At 40.1% G+C, this 19,383-nt stretch overlaps 1 protein-coding gene across 2 annotated transcripts in view; it reads right to left on the bottom strand.

The window, feature by feature from the left end:
• FGD6 (FYVE, RhoGEF and PH domain containing 6) overlaps positions 1–19,383 on the bottom strand; it is a 74,158-nt gene that overhangs the window by 31,077 nt on the left and 23,698 nt on the right. For both annotated transcript variants that reach the window (XM_075428766.1, XM_075428767.1), the window contains exons 3-8: positions 13,964–14,111; positions 10,593–10,660; positions 10,470–10,500; positions 2,573–2,724; positions 1,599–1,755; positions 204–291 (exon numbers count right to left, since the gene is read on the bottom strand). In XM_075428766.1, coding sequence (XP_075284881.1) covers positions 204–291; positions 1,599–1,755; positions 2,573–2,724; positions 10,470–10,500; positions 10,593–10,660; positions 13,964–14,111 — 644 coding nt within the window. The remainder of the gene's footprint in view (positions 1–203; positions 292–1,598; positions 1,756–2,572; positions 2,725–10,469; positions 10,501–10,592; positions 10,661–13,963; positions 14,112–19,383) is intronic.

Below are 19,383 nucleotides of genomic sequence, written 5' to 3'. Positions count from 1 at the left end.
ATACTGGCAGCTTGCTTGTGTATCTTATTGCAACCAGTATGAACAAAGAAATCCTCTAAACCCATGCCATGTTTTTAAAAAAGCGTCACATATTTGAAGTCAGATAAACACGCTTTACAGATAGATAGAACCACATGAAAACAAGTTTACTGGTACATGCGAAGACTGGCTTCTTAGGCTTGTATAAAAAAGCTTGACTGTACCTGTCAACAGGAGCCTGTATTGGGGAATCCTCTGAACTGGCTTGAGCAGATAGTGCTTGAGGGCCAGACTAGCACAGCGGGGGCTCATCTGAAAGAAACACCCAAAATACATAACGATTCTGTGGTAGTGAAGGGTTCCAGCGAAAGAAATCATACCTACAAACAACTACCGATTACTTCGGATAAGCTTTATCTTTAAAAGCTGCGACTACCACAGTGTTAAATGCTGCACTACAGAGCAAGTACTTCCGTGCGCGGTAGACTGAGTGCAAAACCAATAATGAGTTAAAAGACATTCATAAGCACTCATGCTCTCTGCGGATTCAAAACAGGTGCTTTTGCTTATAAGGGAGAGAGGTGAAGCTTCCTAGAAATAAAGGAAAAAACACTGGTGGCAAGGGTAACATGCTCCTTTGTCATCGGTGTCAGTGTCCATTAGGCGGAAAGGCAGAGAAGGCAGCAGCATCCACTTGAGTTTCAATTAATCCATACCTCTAAAGACAACACAGAATTAAAAGATCCATGCCTCAAAAATGTTAATTATCTTGAGTTTGCAATCAAAATAATGTGCATCTGAAACACCAAGTCCTTAAAGAGGCCTCTTATCTTCTTCCTGTCTTTGCTGACTCTACCTCAAGTTGGCAGGGACCTTTGAAGGTCATCTAGTCCAACACCCCTGCAATGAGCAGGGACATCTTCAATTAGATCAGGTTGCTCAGAGCCCTGTAAGTAGCTTTTCTAACCACTCGTAAGCAAGAAGAGCAGGGATTACCCAAGGGGAAGCCTGTGTTACAGGAGGTAAATTCAGTTTGTGTGACTTCTGTCCTTAAGAAGCTTGCACCTCCTCTCTGATTTGTTTTAAGGGAGTTATGTAAAAATCCAGCAATGCTCTTTGCGACACGCATCAGCTTTCATCTGATTGCTGCATGTGCTGGTTTGAAACTTCTATCTCAGACAAGAAAATTCACTTTTTTCTGTTTCCAACTGAAATGAAACACCATTCCCATGAGTAAGCTACTTCCCTATCATGTGGTAGAGAAATAAACCTGGTTAAAATAGGAGAGTTAATCGATGCACAGTACGATCAGGAGTCAAAACTTAAAAAAAAAGCATCTAGAGATTTTGTTAACGTGTCTTTGGTACAATTTGTAGCAAGTTCTGCATTTTCTGAAAATCAAGACCCTTTATCGTATCTCACAGTGGTAGTCAAAATCAGTAGTTACTTCACAAAATCTGAATCTACTTCTTTCCCCTTCCACCCTACTGAGTCAATACTGCAGGAAAAAACAAAAAACAAAAACCACCAAATTGGAGGATAGTCTCTACAGCTTTATGGAAGATCACAACTGCTGAAAAGCCACAAAATAGGATGTATCTTACAAAAGACTACAGTACCTCAAAGTCTTTGACGACTGAAGCAAAACCTGCATTCTTCTTACACTGTTCATCTAGTAGTGCAACATTTTTATCAAATTCTTTGATGTAAGTTGAATACATCTTTAAGTAGGGACCCTTTTTAACAAATATGTCAGCAATTCTCTGATGCTCGAGCCTAGAAACAAAAAACAGAGCAATTAGAAAGAGCTAAAAAGAGTGCACATCTTAACCCTACAGGAAAACATCACTCTTTTTCACAGTAAGATGTGCCAGTTTATGTTCTGAACAAAAAGCTTACAGTTCAGCAGACAGGCATCCATCTCAGTAGCTACTCTGAAAAATCTTACCAGGAACACCTCAACACACTAGCTGAGTATTAGATGACAGCCACTTAATACAAAGTCTTTTTAAAATGGTCTTGAACCTTTTGAAGGCTTTAGTAGAAGCTGGATTTCTGAGGAGACAAGTCTTCAAACTTCAAGATGCAGTCTCCATCCCTTAATAGCAAGCATGGGATTACAGTCTTTACCCATTTCAGGGCCATTGTCAGTGGCTTTATGTAGCTAATTTAGATCTGCCCACCACTGTAACCGAGAATGGACTTCAATGGGATAGTGGCTGGCAATCAGTACTGTGTCTGGTGAGTAGATCTCACCGGTCCTCAGCACAGCCTCCTTTTCCTCTAATGAAATCAGCCCACTTATCATGCCCATGCAGGGACCAGAGGAAATTAAAAAGAAATTAAAAATAAAAAAGTGTGACAACTAAAAACATGTATTGACATGCCTTCTGGACCTTTTTGGATACATCTACACAGCAAAAAGTACATCTGAATGGAAAATTATGTCCTGTACTTTTAAGTCAATTCAGTCATTTAAGAAGGCATGTGAAACACAAACAAGAGTCGAACTGTGGTCACATATGAGCCACATAAGCCCCACAGACAAATTTCACCAACATCAAAGCAGTGGTATCCCTTTATTGATAGTCACCAGTGAGATAATCGCTCTTCCAGTTCCCTCAGGAGGTCTCGATTGAGTTCGTACAGCTGAGGTAGGTAGTACAGGATCTGATTCAGGATTCTGTCCTCAATCACTGGCTTTCCGAGCTGCCTAGAGGCATGCGACACAGCGTCCCGGAAATCCTGCCGGAGTACAAAGAGGACAGAAAGCCCCCTTCCCATGAGCGAACAGCCTTCAAAGCACCAACGCAGACAACGGCGTCCCCTCTCCAGACATTCCAGGCACTGCTCCCTATTACCAAAGGCAAGGTGGGTACCATCTGGGTTATGTTTCTCTGCAGCTTCAACTTACTCCCCTGGGACTGACTTAATCCCTTTGGTTTGAAGCCGGAGCTTTATTTTCTTGCTCCTGTATGCATACTACAGAAGCTGTTCATTATTTTTATAACACACCCTTAAGAAATGTGCTAGTACTACATATGAGGAAACTACAGAGGGAAAAAAGTTTGTTTCTGCAAAGTTACTGGCAGCTTTGAGTATCTTCTTGCTAACATTTGGGTCAAAAAGCAAAAACATTTTATCAGCTAATACAATCATAACATCTTCTTTTAAAAGCATATTAGTTTTCATAAGTGCTCTGCAAACGCCCTTTTGGAAGATATGCCTCTTGGACAAAAATGAGGGGTCACAAAAAATTACTACATGCAGCAGCTCTTCTACATACAGGAAAATTAACATCTAGTAAAAAGACATTGTAACAATGTATGGGAACCATGAGATTTCAAATGTTAGTGACGAACGAAAACAACATTGGTACCTTCAATATATTTACAGAGAGGAGGAACACCCACTTACACTTGAAGGACCTTCTGATAGCATTTTTATGCTATAACCAGATCCCAGCAGGCCAGAGATGAGGCTTACTGGTCCTCATTAAACTGTTTAGAATTAAAAATTTGGCCCTGCACAAGTCAGTATGGCTAGGATTGTATCCATATTGAAACTCAACATCCATTAGACCAGGTATTTTCCTGATCACATGCAAACAAAATTTTCAAAAAAGGTTAGCAACTTAACATTTCACTTGAAAAATAATACTGTCTACACTGACAAGAAAGAAAATTCAAATTAAGTGGTGTGCTGTACTACCGTTTCTCACTTGAATTTGGGCAACACTGGAAAAAAAGACAATCCATAATAGCCCTTTCTGAGTTTGTGGTCTGCTGAAACCTGATGACACGTGCACAATCTATAGGTGGCCTAAAAAAGGTGACCAAACAACACGTTCCACAGTACAATGGTGAGTTATATTTTAAATGTGCATGAGGTCCATACCTGCCTTTGAAAATCTGTAGAGTCCTCACGTTGAAAACAAAAAAAACCCCTCACCCAAACAAACAAAAAAATGAAGCCCCCTGTTTCCACCTCCCCGGGTCTACTACTACTACTACAGGTCTTACTAGCTATGTCGTCAGTCCAGCATCTGGCACTGTTTACGGTCTCTCAAACTTCAGTCTCAACTTTCCCCTGCCCCCTCTCCTCATTACATCAGGTCTGGGCAGCGCGAGCTCCAGACACGCTTTCTTGCTCCGTGACCCTCTGGGTCACCAAGGCTGTGACTGGGCAGAGTTATGACAAGAAACTGAAAGGAGATACAGGGCCATGGCAGTGATGGGGGAAGGCTGCGAACTAAATGCAACGGAGTTAAAAAACAGATGGCCTTATTCATATGGAAATGTTCTGTTTTACATCCTCTGTGCAGACTAGTAACACATAGGTTAACTACCAGCTGCATCTTATGGGTTTTCCTGACCTTAGGGCATTGCTTAACCCTGAAATGATACATGAAATTACAATGGCAAAAGCTCAGATGAGGCATTCTGGAGAGCTTCATGCAAAACGCATCATCATATTATGATAATATTCTTTCTCTCCCCCCAGATCACATGCACACACAATATACTGTACGTACTTTGCTATGGGATGAAACAAGCATTTTGTCTGACTGTTAGAAGGCTATTTGCAGGATGAAAAGAAAAGCAGTTTTGTCTGTCGTGTAATCAACAACGCAGGCTTTTCCCTGACCAAACAATAAAAGGAGAGCAGGGAGCCAGGTTTAAGCACCAGTAGATAAGACAGGAATGTCATTTGTAGTTAAGAGCATTTATTTAACTTCTAGATACAGCATTCAAAGAGTCAGTCTGCAGGATGTTTTCCAAATACAGATTTGGTTTTTCAACTAGCTTGATCCAAAGTCCATCAGCTTCATCAGGCTTTGGATCACGCCGTGAAAGACCCTATCATTAAAACAGCCAACCAAAACTTTGTTTCATCACCCCCTCCGTCCCCCTCCACAACTGAGTAAATGGAGGAAGCCCTGCAGAGAGGAAACGCAGGGAAGAAAGACAACACGAAGCTTTCAAATGATGCAAACCAGCCTGCTAAACAACAAAAGACCTAAACTTCAACACTTTTTTTCTTTTTATTGTTTTTCTGAATTACCAAGTCTTCGTTACAGAAGCAGTACAATGCATTTGTCACTGTAATCATACTAAGATTTATTTTTAACCTGGCAGTGGGTGTGAAGTAACTGTCATACCAAGTTCATCTTGAGATAAACTTAAGAGTTGAAGGCAGAGAGCACATGCCTGAGGAGTGGGGCTAGGAAAAGTGAAACAAATGTAACAAGGTTGGAGTTAACAGTGTTTACACTTGAAGGTACTTGAAGGTTTCTGAGAAAGTAATTTCTTATCCGAAAGGACAATCAAGAATAGGTCTGTTTTAATTATCCAATGTAAAATATGTTAACTTATAACAGTAAACCCTGAAATTTCACTCCAAAGGGTGGAAGGTATTCAGATAAGGAGAACTTTTTGTAAAAGTAGGTGAATGACTTAGAAATGAGGTATTGCATTAATAGTCCTTTAATTCACCAGAACCTAATTCCTTCTAAAACTAAATTCATTCACTGCTAAATAAAGAGTCATTGTTGCAGATAAAATATACATTGGACTGATATCTATATATACATGCAAGAAGTGATTCATATTACAACCACATTGAGCATATAGTACTATGTAACGCTGCTGAAAAGCGCTGCTTTCATTAGTCTGTTCAAAGGCAGTCACCTGAGCTGTCCTAGACATTATGCTGTTTGAAGCAATCCATTACAGTGAATTTTAAAGAGAGAGATTTTCTAATTAAAAATGAGCCTTTCAAATATCACTCATTTAAAAAAACCTTGCCATGCTTTGGAATGAAAGTGCTTATTTCACAAAAAAATACCTTTTGCAACTCTAGAAAAAAGTTTCATATGCTTCACAGCAGAACAAAAAGATTATGCTGCTTGTACTGAATCATCCCAGCTTCTTACCAGGATAATTTTTCCATTCAGAAGGGGGGAGGCTATTGTAGACTTTCTGAAATGCTGATTTACAGTTTCTAGTTCTACATTATATTCTGGTCCAACAACAATCTTCTGATAGCACTTTTTACTGCTTAGGCAAAGGCAACTGTCTCCACACAGCTACTTTAAGAGAACAGCACTCATCACCATCCCTGAAAAGCACTTTCCAAACCAGAAACAGTTTATTCTAGACTAAGACAGCATCCCACTGGGTACTTGTCCATATGAACATCTAGTTTAGGCAGTTTTAAAGGCTTCTGAGTACATATGGTTGCTGAATTACTGACTGATAAAGCACTCACGACTTGAAAATGTTTAGGGAATTTTATTTCTCCTATTAATACACACTTCCCCTAGAACTGTGCAGTTTTTAAACAATATTTGAGGAGGATACCACCATCGCTGCTTTTGTTTCCTCCCACCCTTCCTTCAATGCAGCTTCCTTAAATAAGCAAAGGGCTGTGATATCTGAAATAATTCTGACCCTGTTCTGAATCATCGGCCACCAGCCCACGCAATTCCCCTCTGCAAAGGCCCTGACTCACAATCCCTCTCCGTTCTTTCCACCGGAGGATTGCCAGTGTGCAGCGAAGCGACCTGCCCGCGTCAGTAAAGGGAGCAAAGGAACAAGTTGAGCTGTAAACCAAACTAGGTACTGACCAGACAAAACCCTCACTCAGCTGCTGACCAGGTTAAGTGCACCTCCATGTATCTTAACAGCTGAATGAAGATAACCGCAAATGGGTGAAATTAAAACTTCTTGTAAATTTAACGGGAAGAGAAAGAACTACATGATCTAAATGTGGTCACATGTCACTCCTAAGTCTTCAACCAATATTCATCTTGGACCTGTTCTCCCAGAACATACCATCATCAAAGCAAAAATAAGCCATAATCCCTTCCGCTGAGCTACAACTCCCAGCTAAATACACCTGCAGATATCTCAAATATCAGCTTAATTTAAGGAAAAAAATATGTTTACACTTGAATGTTTTTCAAGGAACACACACATCATATGGGGGGGAGGAGGGACGGGGAGGAAATTTTGTGCTTTGGGGAAGAACCAGGCTGCTATACGTGACAAACTGTAAACACAACTGCTAGAAATACAGCTACAGAAGACTTCACAAATATATTATTTAAAATATAAATAGGCAGTCTTAACTAGAATATAGACTTATTCTTGTTAGCCATAAACTGTTACGTTAAACTACAGCAACGACAGTTTATGAAGACGATGAGTAAGTGTGGACCGTGACATTTTTCAAACATATGAGATTGCTTCTGGAAAGCTGCCAAGTAGTACCGCACCTTTTTTCTCAGGTAGTAAAGTCATTTATAAGTCTTTAACAATATGAGATAGTTAATTTTTTACAATAATCAATGATTTGACTGCGGCATATTCAAGGAATAGGCTGGGTAGTAGAAGAATGTTTCCTTCCAAATCAAAACTATTTCATTAGCCTTCTTAATAAGATGACTACAGCTGCAATTCATTGCGAAATGCCTCAATCGGCAATTCTAAAGCACCTCATAGACTAAAAATTTATCAACATATTCACCTGAGACTGGTTTTTGCAAAAGAACAAAATTAGGAACAAAAAAGGACAAGAGAAATGACAGCAAATTAGCCAGGCAGCTTGCCCTTACAGCAACACGGTGCTGCTGAGGAGATTCTCTCACTTACGCAAAGCAAACCATTTCCAATGAATCCTACAACAAAGAAGTACAAATGGCACTAATCCTGCCTTACTCCTTTTCCAGCAACACCAGGTGCTTTTTGGGCACAGAGCAGCTCAGACAATGGTGACAAGCTTGTTTCTCTTACATCTCTTATGTTTTACATCCAGTTTATGGTTCCTTTTTTTCCTGCACGGAAGCCCTACATGAACCATCTCATAAAGACACATACAGATGAGCTGGTTTAAATCAAGCCTCTTTGCTTTCAGGAGTTTCTAACAGCATTTCACTGGAATCTTGTCCTCTAAAAAAGCATTACAATAGTTAACAGAAATATAGAGAATTCAACACTACATACAATGTTTGATTCCTCCCTCAAGCAACCCCATTCACTGAGTATGTTTGAGAGAGCATCAGTGTGCAAAGCCAGTTAAGTCCCTTATCTCTGTTATGATCAGCTTATTTGGTACTACAGAAGTGTACCCAAGTGTCTGTAATTTTCTAGAGAACTTTTGGACAGCAGCAGTCAGGTGTACAGTGCAACAGTGTCCAAACAGGCCGGCACCCTGGTGTCTTGGAAGAGTTGCTCCACCTAAGTTGACTTTGTCAATACAAAGGAAAAAAATGCTAAAAAAAAACCCAAACCAAAACAGTGGTACTTGTAACCAGTTTGCAGTCACGTTACCACCTTCTCAACTGCTTTAGACTCCACTTCAAATACTCTAAGCAGTAGCAACTTAAAAACCTTTTTCTTACATCAACAGTCCTGTTCCTTGGCTGTATTAAGAGCCATGAGCTGCATTGGTACGACAGACTGAGGAGAATACTATAAATTTCAGATCATCACTGAGCGAATTAGTCACTAAATTTCAATATTTACTATTTGGAAAACCACTAACAGAAGGTTCAGAAGGTGTAATGGACCCTTCCCTGACCAGCCAAATCATTACTATGGGTAAAACAGCCCAGCCTGGGGAGAAGTTTTCATTCCAGAAATCTGTCAGAGGTTGCTTCACTGGCAGTTAGTAACCCAGACACTGAAACTAGTAAGCCAAAGTTGTTCAGTGCACATGAAAGCAAAAGGACAGATTTATCAACATTTAAATATCATCCATAAGAAATATACCATTAAATAAACAGATTTAATGATGTATGTGACAAATATATGCAAATACTCAGGCATACCAATCTGTGGAAATAAATAAATGTGTTTCTGCAACCTTTATCATATACGGCAAGTTTTATTTAATGAAGAACACACACACAGTAAGAGCCTCGAAACTGGTGCCCACTCTGACAAGGACACTCACCAAGGTTCCCACTGGAGGCCAATTGCACAAGCTGAGGACAAAGTATTCCCTCGACTCCTAGCCTAGCACCCTCTCTGTTAGACCAGGATGAATACATGTTGATTGTTCTTGCTAGCCAACAAAAACATTTCTAATGGTTTGCATTTGGCAGCTAGAAACTAGCATACTGTCATGAACAGAGCTGCGAGTTATCCATGAAAACAAAGCAAAAAGCATCCTACCGCATTGCACATTTACACTGCGTGGACAACCTTAAGTTTATTCCAGAAACTTCCTGAACTCCCTACTATTTTCCCTCTCCCACATTGTTCCTTCGCTTGCCTCCACCCTCCTCACCAATGGCCTTTCCTTCCAGTACTGCACATGTTACCTGAAGAACTGGTACACTGAAAAGCGAAAACACCTTTACGTTATATGCCTGAAAAATATGATAATTAAAAATCATACAGCTTAAAAATTGTCTAAGCTCATTAGGACAACTCTCTAACCAGTAGTCAGGCTTGAGTTCTCTACCAGAAACCACGATGAATATAAATTACACATTGGCTGCAACTGCCTGACCCAGCTTTTAAAACCCAAGCTGGAACAGAATAAGAAATCAGTTACTAAAATGGAAGGCAAAAGACGAATCAGCAAATGGTGTGGTAAGTTTTTTGTTTCCTGAAAGATCTCCATATTACAGGACTGCATACAGCCATCTATAAGAGCCTTTGTTCCCAGTTTTACAGAAAATGCTTCTCAAGAGACCGAGGTAGACCAACGCATCTGTTTGCAATATAACCATTGCCGAAGGAAAAAAATCACTATGCTTGCACTTTAATAGAGTGACAAAATGGTACAAACACATATCACTTAGAAGTCAACAGAAAACACATAAAATGGAGCTAGAGAAAGCTAAATTCTTCATTAATTTACCATTATCACCTTCAACACTGCATGTCTAACAGATGACTGGTCTGCTTAAGCATGGATTAAATACTTAACCCTTACTGTGGACAACACCGCACGTACTACGATCACAGCTGTTATCAGAAAGCATCTGTCAAAGAACTGCAGCCAAAAAAAATACACTGCCATGGTGATGGATGTACCATTAGAGCTAATTAGTTAGATTACCTAAAGAATGTGTATTTTTATGTACCATTTACAAAGGTAAATTGTTCCTGCCTCCCTGCAACTTTTAAAAGTTATTCTAACCAAAGATTTTATTTCAGTTGCTATGGTACAAGCTGGCTTATAAATATGATGCTCATTAACATAAATGGATATATATTCCATTTTCAGTATTCCATATTAAATATTCAAGCAATACCCCCAACTCAGCTAGAAGGCTGCATACGTCAATTAAGGAGATGCAGAAGAAACCACCAAAATATTTCAACTTTAAAGTTACGCTTAATTAGATTAATTTTTATATTTTGAATATGTAGACACAGCAGAAAAAAACCACATTTACTACAATTAAGCCTAAAAATAGAACTTCAACAGATTAAACAAATAGAAGAGGAAACTTCTTTTTTTGGGGTACTTACAATGTGTAAAAGCTTTAGCACATCCACAAACCTACCAGAAAAGCAAGAAAAAGAAAATAGTTACATTTTAATTGCCCAGTTACAATAAATTGAGTAGCTGTTAAGTTTAGCATTAACACTTACACTTTCTCTGAGCTCATGATCTCCTTGGCAATATGGTAAACCTTTGTTTTCTTTCCAGCTGCCTTACTCTGCAAATAAAATTATATGTTATACTATGCACCTGCTAAAACTGTTGTAAAGATCATTTCCGGCTAGTAGCCAATGTAATTACTCAATAGTTATTTCTAATAAAAATGTTGTATACTGCTTTGAAATCTCTTGGCTTTGAAATCTTCTGGCTTTTCAGGATCTGTGAGAAAATGATGAAGCACTGAAGCCCACAATGAATGAAGCCCTAGCAAATTACAATTATTGCTTAGCAAAAGCGGTAAAAATAATATTTCTATTTTTTTTTTCTGATTAAACAGCAACAATAAAATTTGCAGTAAACTCAAATGGGTTTCAGGAACATCTTAAAAGAAATATACATTTTCTTTACTGAAAAAGGATATGAAAGGAGAAAAAGAAAAAAAAAGATCACACTGAGGAGAAAAGTGACCTTCTGACAATCTACTAAAGGAACTGCTGGAATACATACTGCAAATTTGTATAAGTGTGAGCCTTGTCATCTACCTGAAACACTGTGGAGATGATGTTGGTTTTTATGCACACACGTTTGCCTTCCAAAAAAATCAAGGGTACCGTTCAACACCAGATAGAAAGGACAGGTATAACAAAGCAAAAGGGGGTAGGTGTCAGGATGCAAATGCGTTTTCTACAGTGGAACTCCCATGTACAATTTCCCTCAGATAAAACACCTTTCTCCATAACAGCTCTCATGGTTTGCCATATGCTCCTCTGCTGCCAGCTGTCACCACATCTATCAGATATTCAGGCTTTCATTTCAATGGGCTGCAAAGAAAGAGCCTGGATGAGGAGCACTAAAACATCACAGGATGGACAACACACATGCGATGAAGTCCTGGCGAGGTTGTTATTGAGTATGGTAGTATAATACAGGCACTGAACAGCTTATCTAGAAAAGCAGATATTGGTGGCATTGCATATATGAACATTTGGTTCTTAAGCACTAATGATGCAAGATTTGTCTGGAGTTTTGGTTCTTTGAACCTATAAACAAGTCTCAAGTGCTGGAAATGAAACCATGGAACCGATGATATTCATAGGCTGGTTTTAATGATATAGTTATATTCAAAATAAAAGTCTAAATTAATTTGTCACTTGAATTAAATTGCCAGATTACTAAACTGAAGTTAATTTCTGAATTTAATAATTTGGTGTTGCATCACATATATGCAGAATACATAATTTATTTTCTATACTACATAGACACCTTCACACAGAGCAGGGTTTTTGCTTCTAAAATTAGACATATTTCCAAAAAACACTTAGATCTACCCAGTGAGGGTCAATCAGATTCAGCAAGACTGTAACACCCATCCTCAGGCCTCCATGCCTGTTTAGAAAGCACAGCTGACATGCTCCCTACAAGAGTGAATTCACAAGTAACTCAATTATGCAGAGCAAGATATCTGCCATCGCTGTAGATGTGACAGTTGCAAATGAGGTGAAAATTAGTATTTTGAGAACAAGATGTGACCGCTAAACAATTACAAAATGCAATAGCACAGTCTGTTTTCAACCCCGTTTGAAAGACTTTTCACATACCAGCTGGCACTGACAAGGCCACTTTGCATTTGCTCAGCCAAGGATCCTCTGGGCCAAAGAGAGTCTCTAATGAGAGAACCGAAGGGACACAAATTGAGCTCTCAGGCATGGCATTGGGAAGGAACCTTGTAACTCCTCAAACAGATGAAAAGCATCAAAATAGCCAGATGCTTATGGTAAGGGAAAATAAAAACAAGCCCAGCTGATGACCAATGCAGAGACTGGTTCATTCTGCTCTGCAGCTGCTCTCCCTGTTAGGAAGTTCGTTGTAAATCCCCAGCTGCCTGCCGCACGTGCCACAGGCGGCTGAAGCAAGCCCATGAGCAGATGCTTCACAGCAAGCACTGACTCACTCTGTGGAATCTGCCTGAGAAGCCTCATAATGGGGACGCTTTCCTGTAAAACTCCATCATGAAAGGCTGAGGGCATTTCTGGAGGCACACAAGGTAAGTTAGCTTCAATACAGGTACAGTCCTGCTTAGTTTCACGGGAACAAGCTCTTCCCATGACTCCCTTTCCCTCCCCCAGTTTATTCCTCTCAGAAGATTTGGTTAAATGACCTTCAGGTGTGACACATCATCATCAAGTCTTCTCTTTCAGCACTAAAAAGTCTTATTGCCCTTTTTTTATTAATTTTTAAGGAAAGGAAGCAAATATAACGACTATCAAAGGAAACAGAGCTGCCAGGACTGGTGCTGAGGGGAGGCACTGGTTATGGGCAGGCTGGTGTCAGGGTGTCCAGGACTGAGAAGTAAGAAAGTGGGTATCCCCAAAGAGAGAGACAGGAGTCCCAGAACTTCATTTCACTCTGACTAGTTAGCGCTGTCTTCCTGCTCCTGATTTGAAGAACAAATAAGATTAAAACAGGGGAAATCATTCCAAGCTGGCAGAAGGTCAGACCTCAGCCCCAGCAGTCAAGTGTGGCTTATGCTCCCTCCAAGGGCCACAGAGGTGGCTCTGCAACCCTACAGTGACAGGCGTCTCATGCACACCAGCAGTTTCTCCTCAGCACCAAAGAAGTGAATTAAGGAACTTAAATGCTGAAAGGCAGGTTAAGCCCTTTGTGTTTCATGCTATTGAAAAGGAAGAGTTAAAAAATGGTTCAGTCATCTGTTCCCTGCGTGCCAAGCAGTGATTTGGCAGGTTAGTATGAAAGAAAACCCTCTGCCCAGAAACAGTTACTGGAACACAGCCTTTGCTTCATGGCCAAGGCCCCCAAAACAGGACCATCCAGGCAGAACTACAGCTTCCAAGATATTTTGCAGAAGGATCTTCTCAGACCTTGGAACCTTCATCTGGCCCCTTTCCTTGGTCTTCAACAAGGCTTAAATATCAAAGGCTGATTTTAAACATTCAGTGCACAAGAAGTATCATGCACTCTAGGATCTGTGAAGCATACACAGCCTCACTAAAGGTATTTACAAGTCTCAAAACTGAAGATCTCTAAACATACATCTGTGTATGTAGCTCTGTTAGAGGGGTATGGCAGGCAGGTCTGCAGCTCCACAACTCAGTGAAACACTAAGAACAAATACGCCAGGCAACACACACTTTCTAATGGAATATATCTAGCCTTGACCTCTTAATATCAGGCTAATATACGCATATTAAATTAAAATTTTGGAAAAAAAAAACCACTAAACAGTAAGAATGACAAAAAGAAGTACGTAGTTACATTGCCTTTTATTTGAAAATATCCCAAGAGGTTACAACTTACAAAATAGTGCAAGAGTGAGGAATAGCTTCAGAAGATAAAAAGATACCTGCTTATCTTCTTGAGGATCAGGCTCCCCTTTGCTGGAATCAGAATTAGTGTCATCATCTTCATCAGAACTGTTCATGATATCTTCTTCATCTGACTGAAGATCTCCCATTACCATGTTAGGATGATCATGGTGTTCTTCTAAGGACCTAAAATTAAAATATGTATAGTTGATAAACACCATGCTTTATGTAAAGAACTTTCTGGTTTACCCCACAATAAATGGCCTACTTCATATCAGAAACACTCAAAACAGCAGTGGGTAACTGGAAGATGATGACAACAGTGGTAGGCTTTTCATACAATCATAGAATGGTTTGTCTTGGAACGCACCTTAAAGATCACCTGGTTCCAACCCCCTGCCATGGGCAGGGACACCTTCCACTAGACCAGTTTGCTCAAAGCCCCATCCAACCCGGCCTTCAACACTGCCAGTGAGGGGGCATCCACAGCTTCTCTGGGTAACCTGTTCCAGTGCCTCATGACCCTCTTGGTGAAGAATTTCTTCCTTATACCTAATGTAATTGACCCTCTTTCAGCTTGAAGCCATTACCCCTTGTCCTATCACTACATGTCCTGGGTTAAAAGTCCGTCTCCAGCCTTCTTGTAGGCCCTCCTCAGGTACTCGAAGGCTGCACTAAGGACACCCCAGAGCCTTGTCTTCTACAGGCTGAACAATCCCCACTCTCTCAGCTTTTCCTCACAGGAGAGGTGTTCCATGCCCCTGATCATTTTTGGAGCCCCCTCTAGACCCACTCCATCAGGTCCATGTCTTTCCTGTGCAAGAGGGCTCCAGAGCTGGAGTAGAATCACCTCCCTCAACCTGCTGGCCATGCTACTTTTGATGCAGCCCAGGACACGGTTGGCCTTCTGGGCTGCAAGCACACACTGCCGGGTCATGTTGAACTTCTTGTCAACCAGCACCCTCAAGTCCTTCTTCTCAGGGCTGCTCTCAGTGGATTCATAACTCTGCAGTGTGTTTTCTATGCTGGTATTGTTACAATGCTCACTGACAGCAAGCAAAAGCCACAGTACCTTTGGAATATTTATGTTATTTTTGTCCATCAGAGTCTGCCTGACAGCAAAATTTGATAAATCTACTCCCTTATTGCTATGTGCATATATAGTGCAACATTTGTACCGTGTGCCAGAGGGATAAAGAAAGAAGATAGCCGTTTTGCTCTCCTCTATCTCATAGCATCAGGACCTGTTCCAGATATGGTACTCAGACTGGAGCTTTCTGTCTGAAATTTTAGATGCATGTATATATATAGGGTTGTTTCCCAATGCACACGCCAAACAACTGAATCAGGGATGGCCATATTATAACCACTCTGCCCAAAAATTCTCCTTAAATACAAGAAAGCAGAATCTCTTGTGATTAAAAACTCCCATCCCCCAGAGATAGACATCTCCCAGGTAGCTGTCAAAGCTACAAAATATAACCTTGTTCTGCTGCCATACAATGATTATACAGGTCTCTCTTCATTAGCTTCAGCCATATTCGCAATACAGAAACTGCATGAGACAGGCACACAGCCTTCTTTCTCTAACTAGCCTTGACAACTTCAGTAGAGATTTAAGAAATGCAATTCTAGAATAAAATAAAAAATGGGGTAAGGAAAGATAAAAAAGAAAACAGAGACTAGAGGAAACAGAGCCTGAAGTTTTGGTAAAGTTACACAGAAACACAGTGAATCCCCGCACTCCTACTTTTAATCCTCAAAAATAGCCGATAATTGCCAATTACACTAAATCTGTCTAAATTCATATAATCTGTTTTCAAGGCCTGCAAAAAGATGCTGGGATGCTGCAGACTTACTGTGATATGAGCCAAAAGTGATCAGCTACCCTATAAAACAAAAGGCAAATCCAGAAACCCTTGTCCCCAAGCTGTTGCAGCCAGCAGAGATCTCATCGTGCTGATAAACACCTAATTTTGTGCAGCCAACATCTGTCAGGACTACCCACTTCTCCATATAGCTGTCTCCCTACACAAGGGATGGTTACATCTGATCTTTCCTTTTCCTGACTTTGAATTATGAGAAAGCAGGGATGGAGGGCAACTCTTCAGACTCGCCACCTGCAGCTGGGATAGTTACCAGAAAGAAAACCTGTCAGTGTGGATCCCATGCGAGGTGGCTGCTGGTAACACGAACAGTAGAAGTAAGGAATACCAGCTGTGTGAGGATGCTCCAGTAGCCACAGCAAGGTGTTGATTATTCAATGCTCAAGGCAGAGGTAAAAAAACCCCGAAACCAACAGAACACCACAGAAATGCTGATCACAAATAGAAATACATTTAGAGATGAAGACAAGATAAGTTGGCCGGTGAACAGACTCTGGTCAGCCATGAAGACAGAGGAAAGATTAAAATAGCTCAGTTCTATTAAGACAACTCAGGAAGGACTTAGGAAACACCCAAGCAGTTACTGTCTCTCAGAACCAAAGGGGGTGTGGGGAGGAAGCAGACTGCAAGCTCATCACTGAGTTCGAATGACACCCTGAGCCAAGACGGCAGCAGCCAGGGTGCAGAGAGACACCCAGTTATTTCAATTTGGAAATTATCAACTTCACACGCAGGAAGAGAGCATCCAACCCAGCAGACGAGCGCTGAGGACGACAGCGGCTCCTGTGGAGCCTCCACAAACTTCAGGAAGGCAAAAATGCAGCTTTTCACTGGAGCTTCCCCTGGAACTGCAGTAGCAGGACGCTAAGACTTCTGCAGTTAACAATTAACTTCAGCAATTCAGAAAACTCCTTGTCTAGTCTGTCTAATTCACAGTCAAATGACCTGTTGGCCTGAGAATGTTTATTTTAGTAGATACCATCTCATATCCTTTTATTTTACAGATAACAAACATCTTTATTTCATCTGTAGTATTACGAGAGGTAGATACATCTCCCTGCTTTATTTGAAACCTGCAACAGAAATAACTATCACTACTCCTTTCTTTACTATATTATTTACAGTTTTACCATGCACATCTGTCACTGAATCTACATCTGATCTGGGATTTTTTTCCCCCATTGCAAAACATATTGAGCGTTTTAACCACACTGGAACTCACTTTTTAGTTGCTTATTCATTAATATTTACTTTTGTTAATGGACACTTTATTGCCCTTGTTCTTATCCTTAATATTTGTTTTAACTGCTGCTTTAATTTCCTTTAACTGAGATTCCTTTCCACCAAGAAAACATTATTTCCACACTTGTGAAATCACAGTCCTTTTGCCTAAGCATGTTCTAGAGGATGCCCGTTCCCAGATTTTGATACATTTTTTCATTTAAACTTTTCAGGGCGACTGTGCTAACACTTATAGTTTTAGAAAACCTGCCCTTCTTGAAGTCAGAAACAAGCATATTTCTAGGTGAGGCTGTATTCTGCTTGTGCAAACATAACCCTATCACCACTGAAGGCTGAAGATCAAAGTAGCTGGCCTGTGTTGGGTCAAGAATTTTCTAAATGAATGATTACTTGGCTTATCTAATATGAAGTTTAAGTAAAAAACTAGTAAAGATTTTTAATAATTAACTACTGATGATTTAGGATGTTTAGTAAGTGTCCACAGATGACAGCCACTCACCATACACCGTTTTTTTATTCCTGTGAATCACAACTAGGTTTAAGCAGTAAGCTCCTTTTCTCACCTTTGTGGCACATATTCATCTAATATTCTTGTAAAGGAAACTATGAGAGCCAAGAGAACCATCTACTATATCTTGCCTACAGCATCTGCCCCACCAGCCAAAGCACCTCAGAGTAATCCCTACACATCTTTATCCTGTATTTTGCTCAGCTCATGGCCTAACACAGCCCTCACGTTCTTCCACCTGATACATTTTGTTGAGGCTTTTTTGGTGGGTTTTAAGTTTTTTTTCTTCTTTGTTTTCTAAAGAAAAACCACAGTGGATGATTAGATGATTAATGATCAAAAGTCAGTTCACATCCAGCCATTTTCCAGAATCAAACAAGCTGCCAGCTCAGGAATAGGAAGCAATACTGTAGCCATGGGCAAATGCACTCCTGGTGGTATCTGCGGTTGTGTCCTCTTCAGAGAAGATGGTGACAAAGTCACTGTGTTGATCTGCCTTTATCAGCCATGAACTGGAAAACACATGACTTTCCTTGTACTTTATGCCTTAACCTTTCATCATAAATACTATGGCTTTTCTGTCGAAACAGAAAGCAGTTTTGTACACTGATTACTCTTTCTGCACTTTTACCTCTGAAGTCATCCTTAACACAAGTGTGTATATATAGTTCTCAAAGTTATCTCTGGACAAAGTGAAATCCCTTGCAGCCTTTAAATGAGTTTGGAACTAGTAGTAAATCTTTAAATAAACAGAATCTTTTCTACCACTTATCAATTCCCCTTTTCCAAAATAGCACAGGCGTGCAGTAGCGGTTATTTTTAAGCAGCTCTTCTGACAGGTATTTTGGGGATACTGTGAACTATCTCTATCTTGTTCCCTCTTCATCATGATTCTTTGTCCTACCCACAGCACTACCAAGAGAAACTTCTGCATTATCAGTCATGTGAAACACCATCACTGCCAACTCACCATGCTGCCCACTGAGTAATAATATCTTGCCATATCTTGTGAGCAAGTTACCTAAATATAGATGTGGGGCTTTTTTATTTAACACATAAAATGAAGGGATCATTAGTTTGCCTTGGACTGAGTAGTTTATGGGATGAAGCGTATACATTGTGCTGTATTTTCCTAATGTGACAGTAAAATATTAATAAAACAAAACACGCCAGTCCCAGTCAGGCATATTGCAAGATAAACTGTCAAAACTTAAGAACAGCCATCAAGCTATTGCAGCCAGAAAAATAAATCCTAATCAGCATTAAAACCTCTTATTGTCTTCAAAATGTGACCAAGACTAGTTGAGACCAGCATATTTGTATTATTATGGAAGGTTCAAATAAGCCTGAGGCTTCACTTTCAGGCACTGTTGATTTAGACACTGCACAGGACGCTATAGCCTGAAGTCACCGTTAACATTTCAGTCTCAGTTCCCAATTCATTTAGAAGGCAATTAGTATTTTAAGCTTGACTGAGATGATTCAGAGAGATTCTGTGCCATGGAATGGCCCAACATTAAGTATTTTATAGTATATTGGCATTACTTCAAGTGTTAGCATCACCGTAACTACTAAAAAGCAAGTTTCCACAGCTCCAAAGTATTTGTTAAAACAGATTCATCTACACTGCTGCTTTACACACATTTCCTTGTAATCTTCATTATTTTTAGACATTTTTTCTACTTCTAGTAAGTAATCAACAATATACAGGAATGCTGAATGAACAGAACCTTGCATACAACACTGCTGAATTCTTCTTTTCTCATTCTTTTGTTATTTTAAAAAGAGTGTCCATTCTGCTCTTCTTTTTGTAGGAGTGTCT

This window comes from Opisthocomus hoazin, chromosome 8 (genome assembly GCF_030867145.1).
Source record: "Opisthocomus hoazin isolate bOpiHoa1 chromosome 8, bOpiHoa1.hap1, whole genome shotgun sequence".
Taxonomy (NCBI): Eukaryota; Metazoa; Chordata; class Aves; order Opisthocomiformes; family Opisthocomidae; genus Opisthocomus; species Opisthocomus hoazin.
The sequence above is the reverse complement of the archived record's forward strand: the minus strand, read 5'-3'. Positions and strand labels throughout refer to the sequence as shown.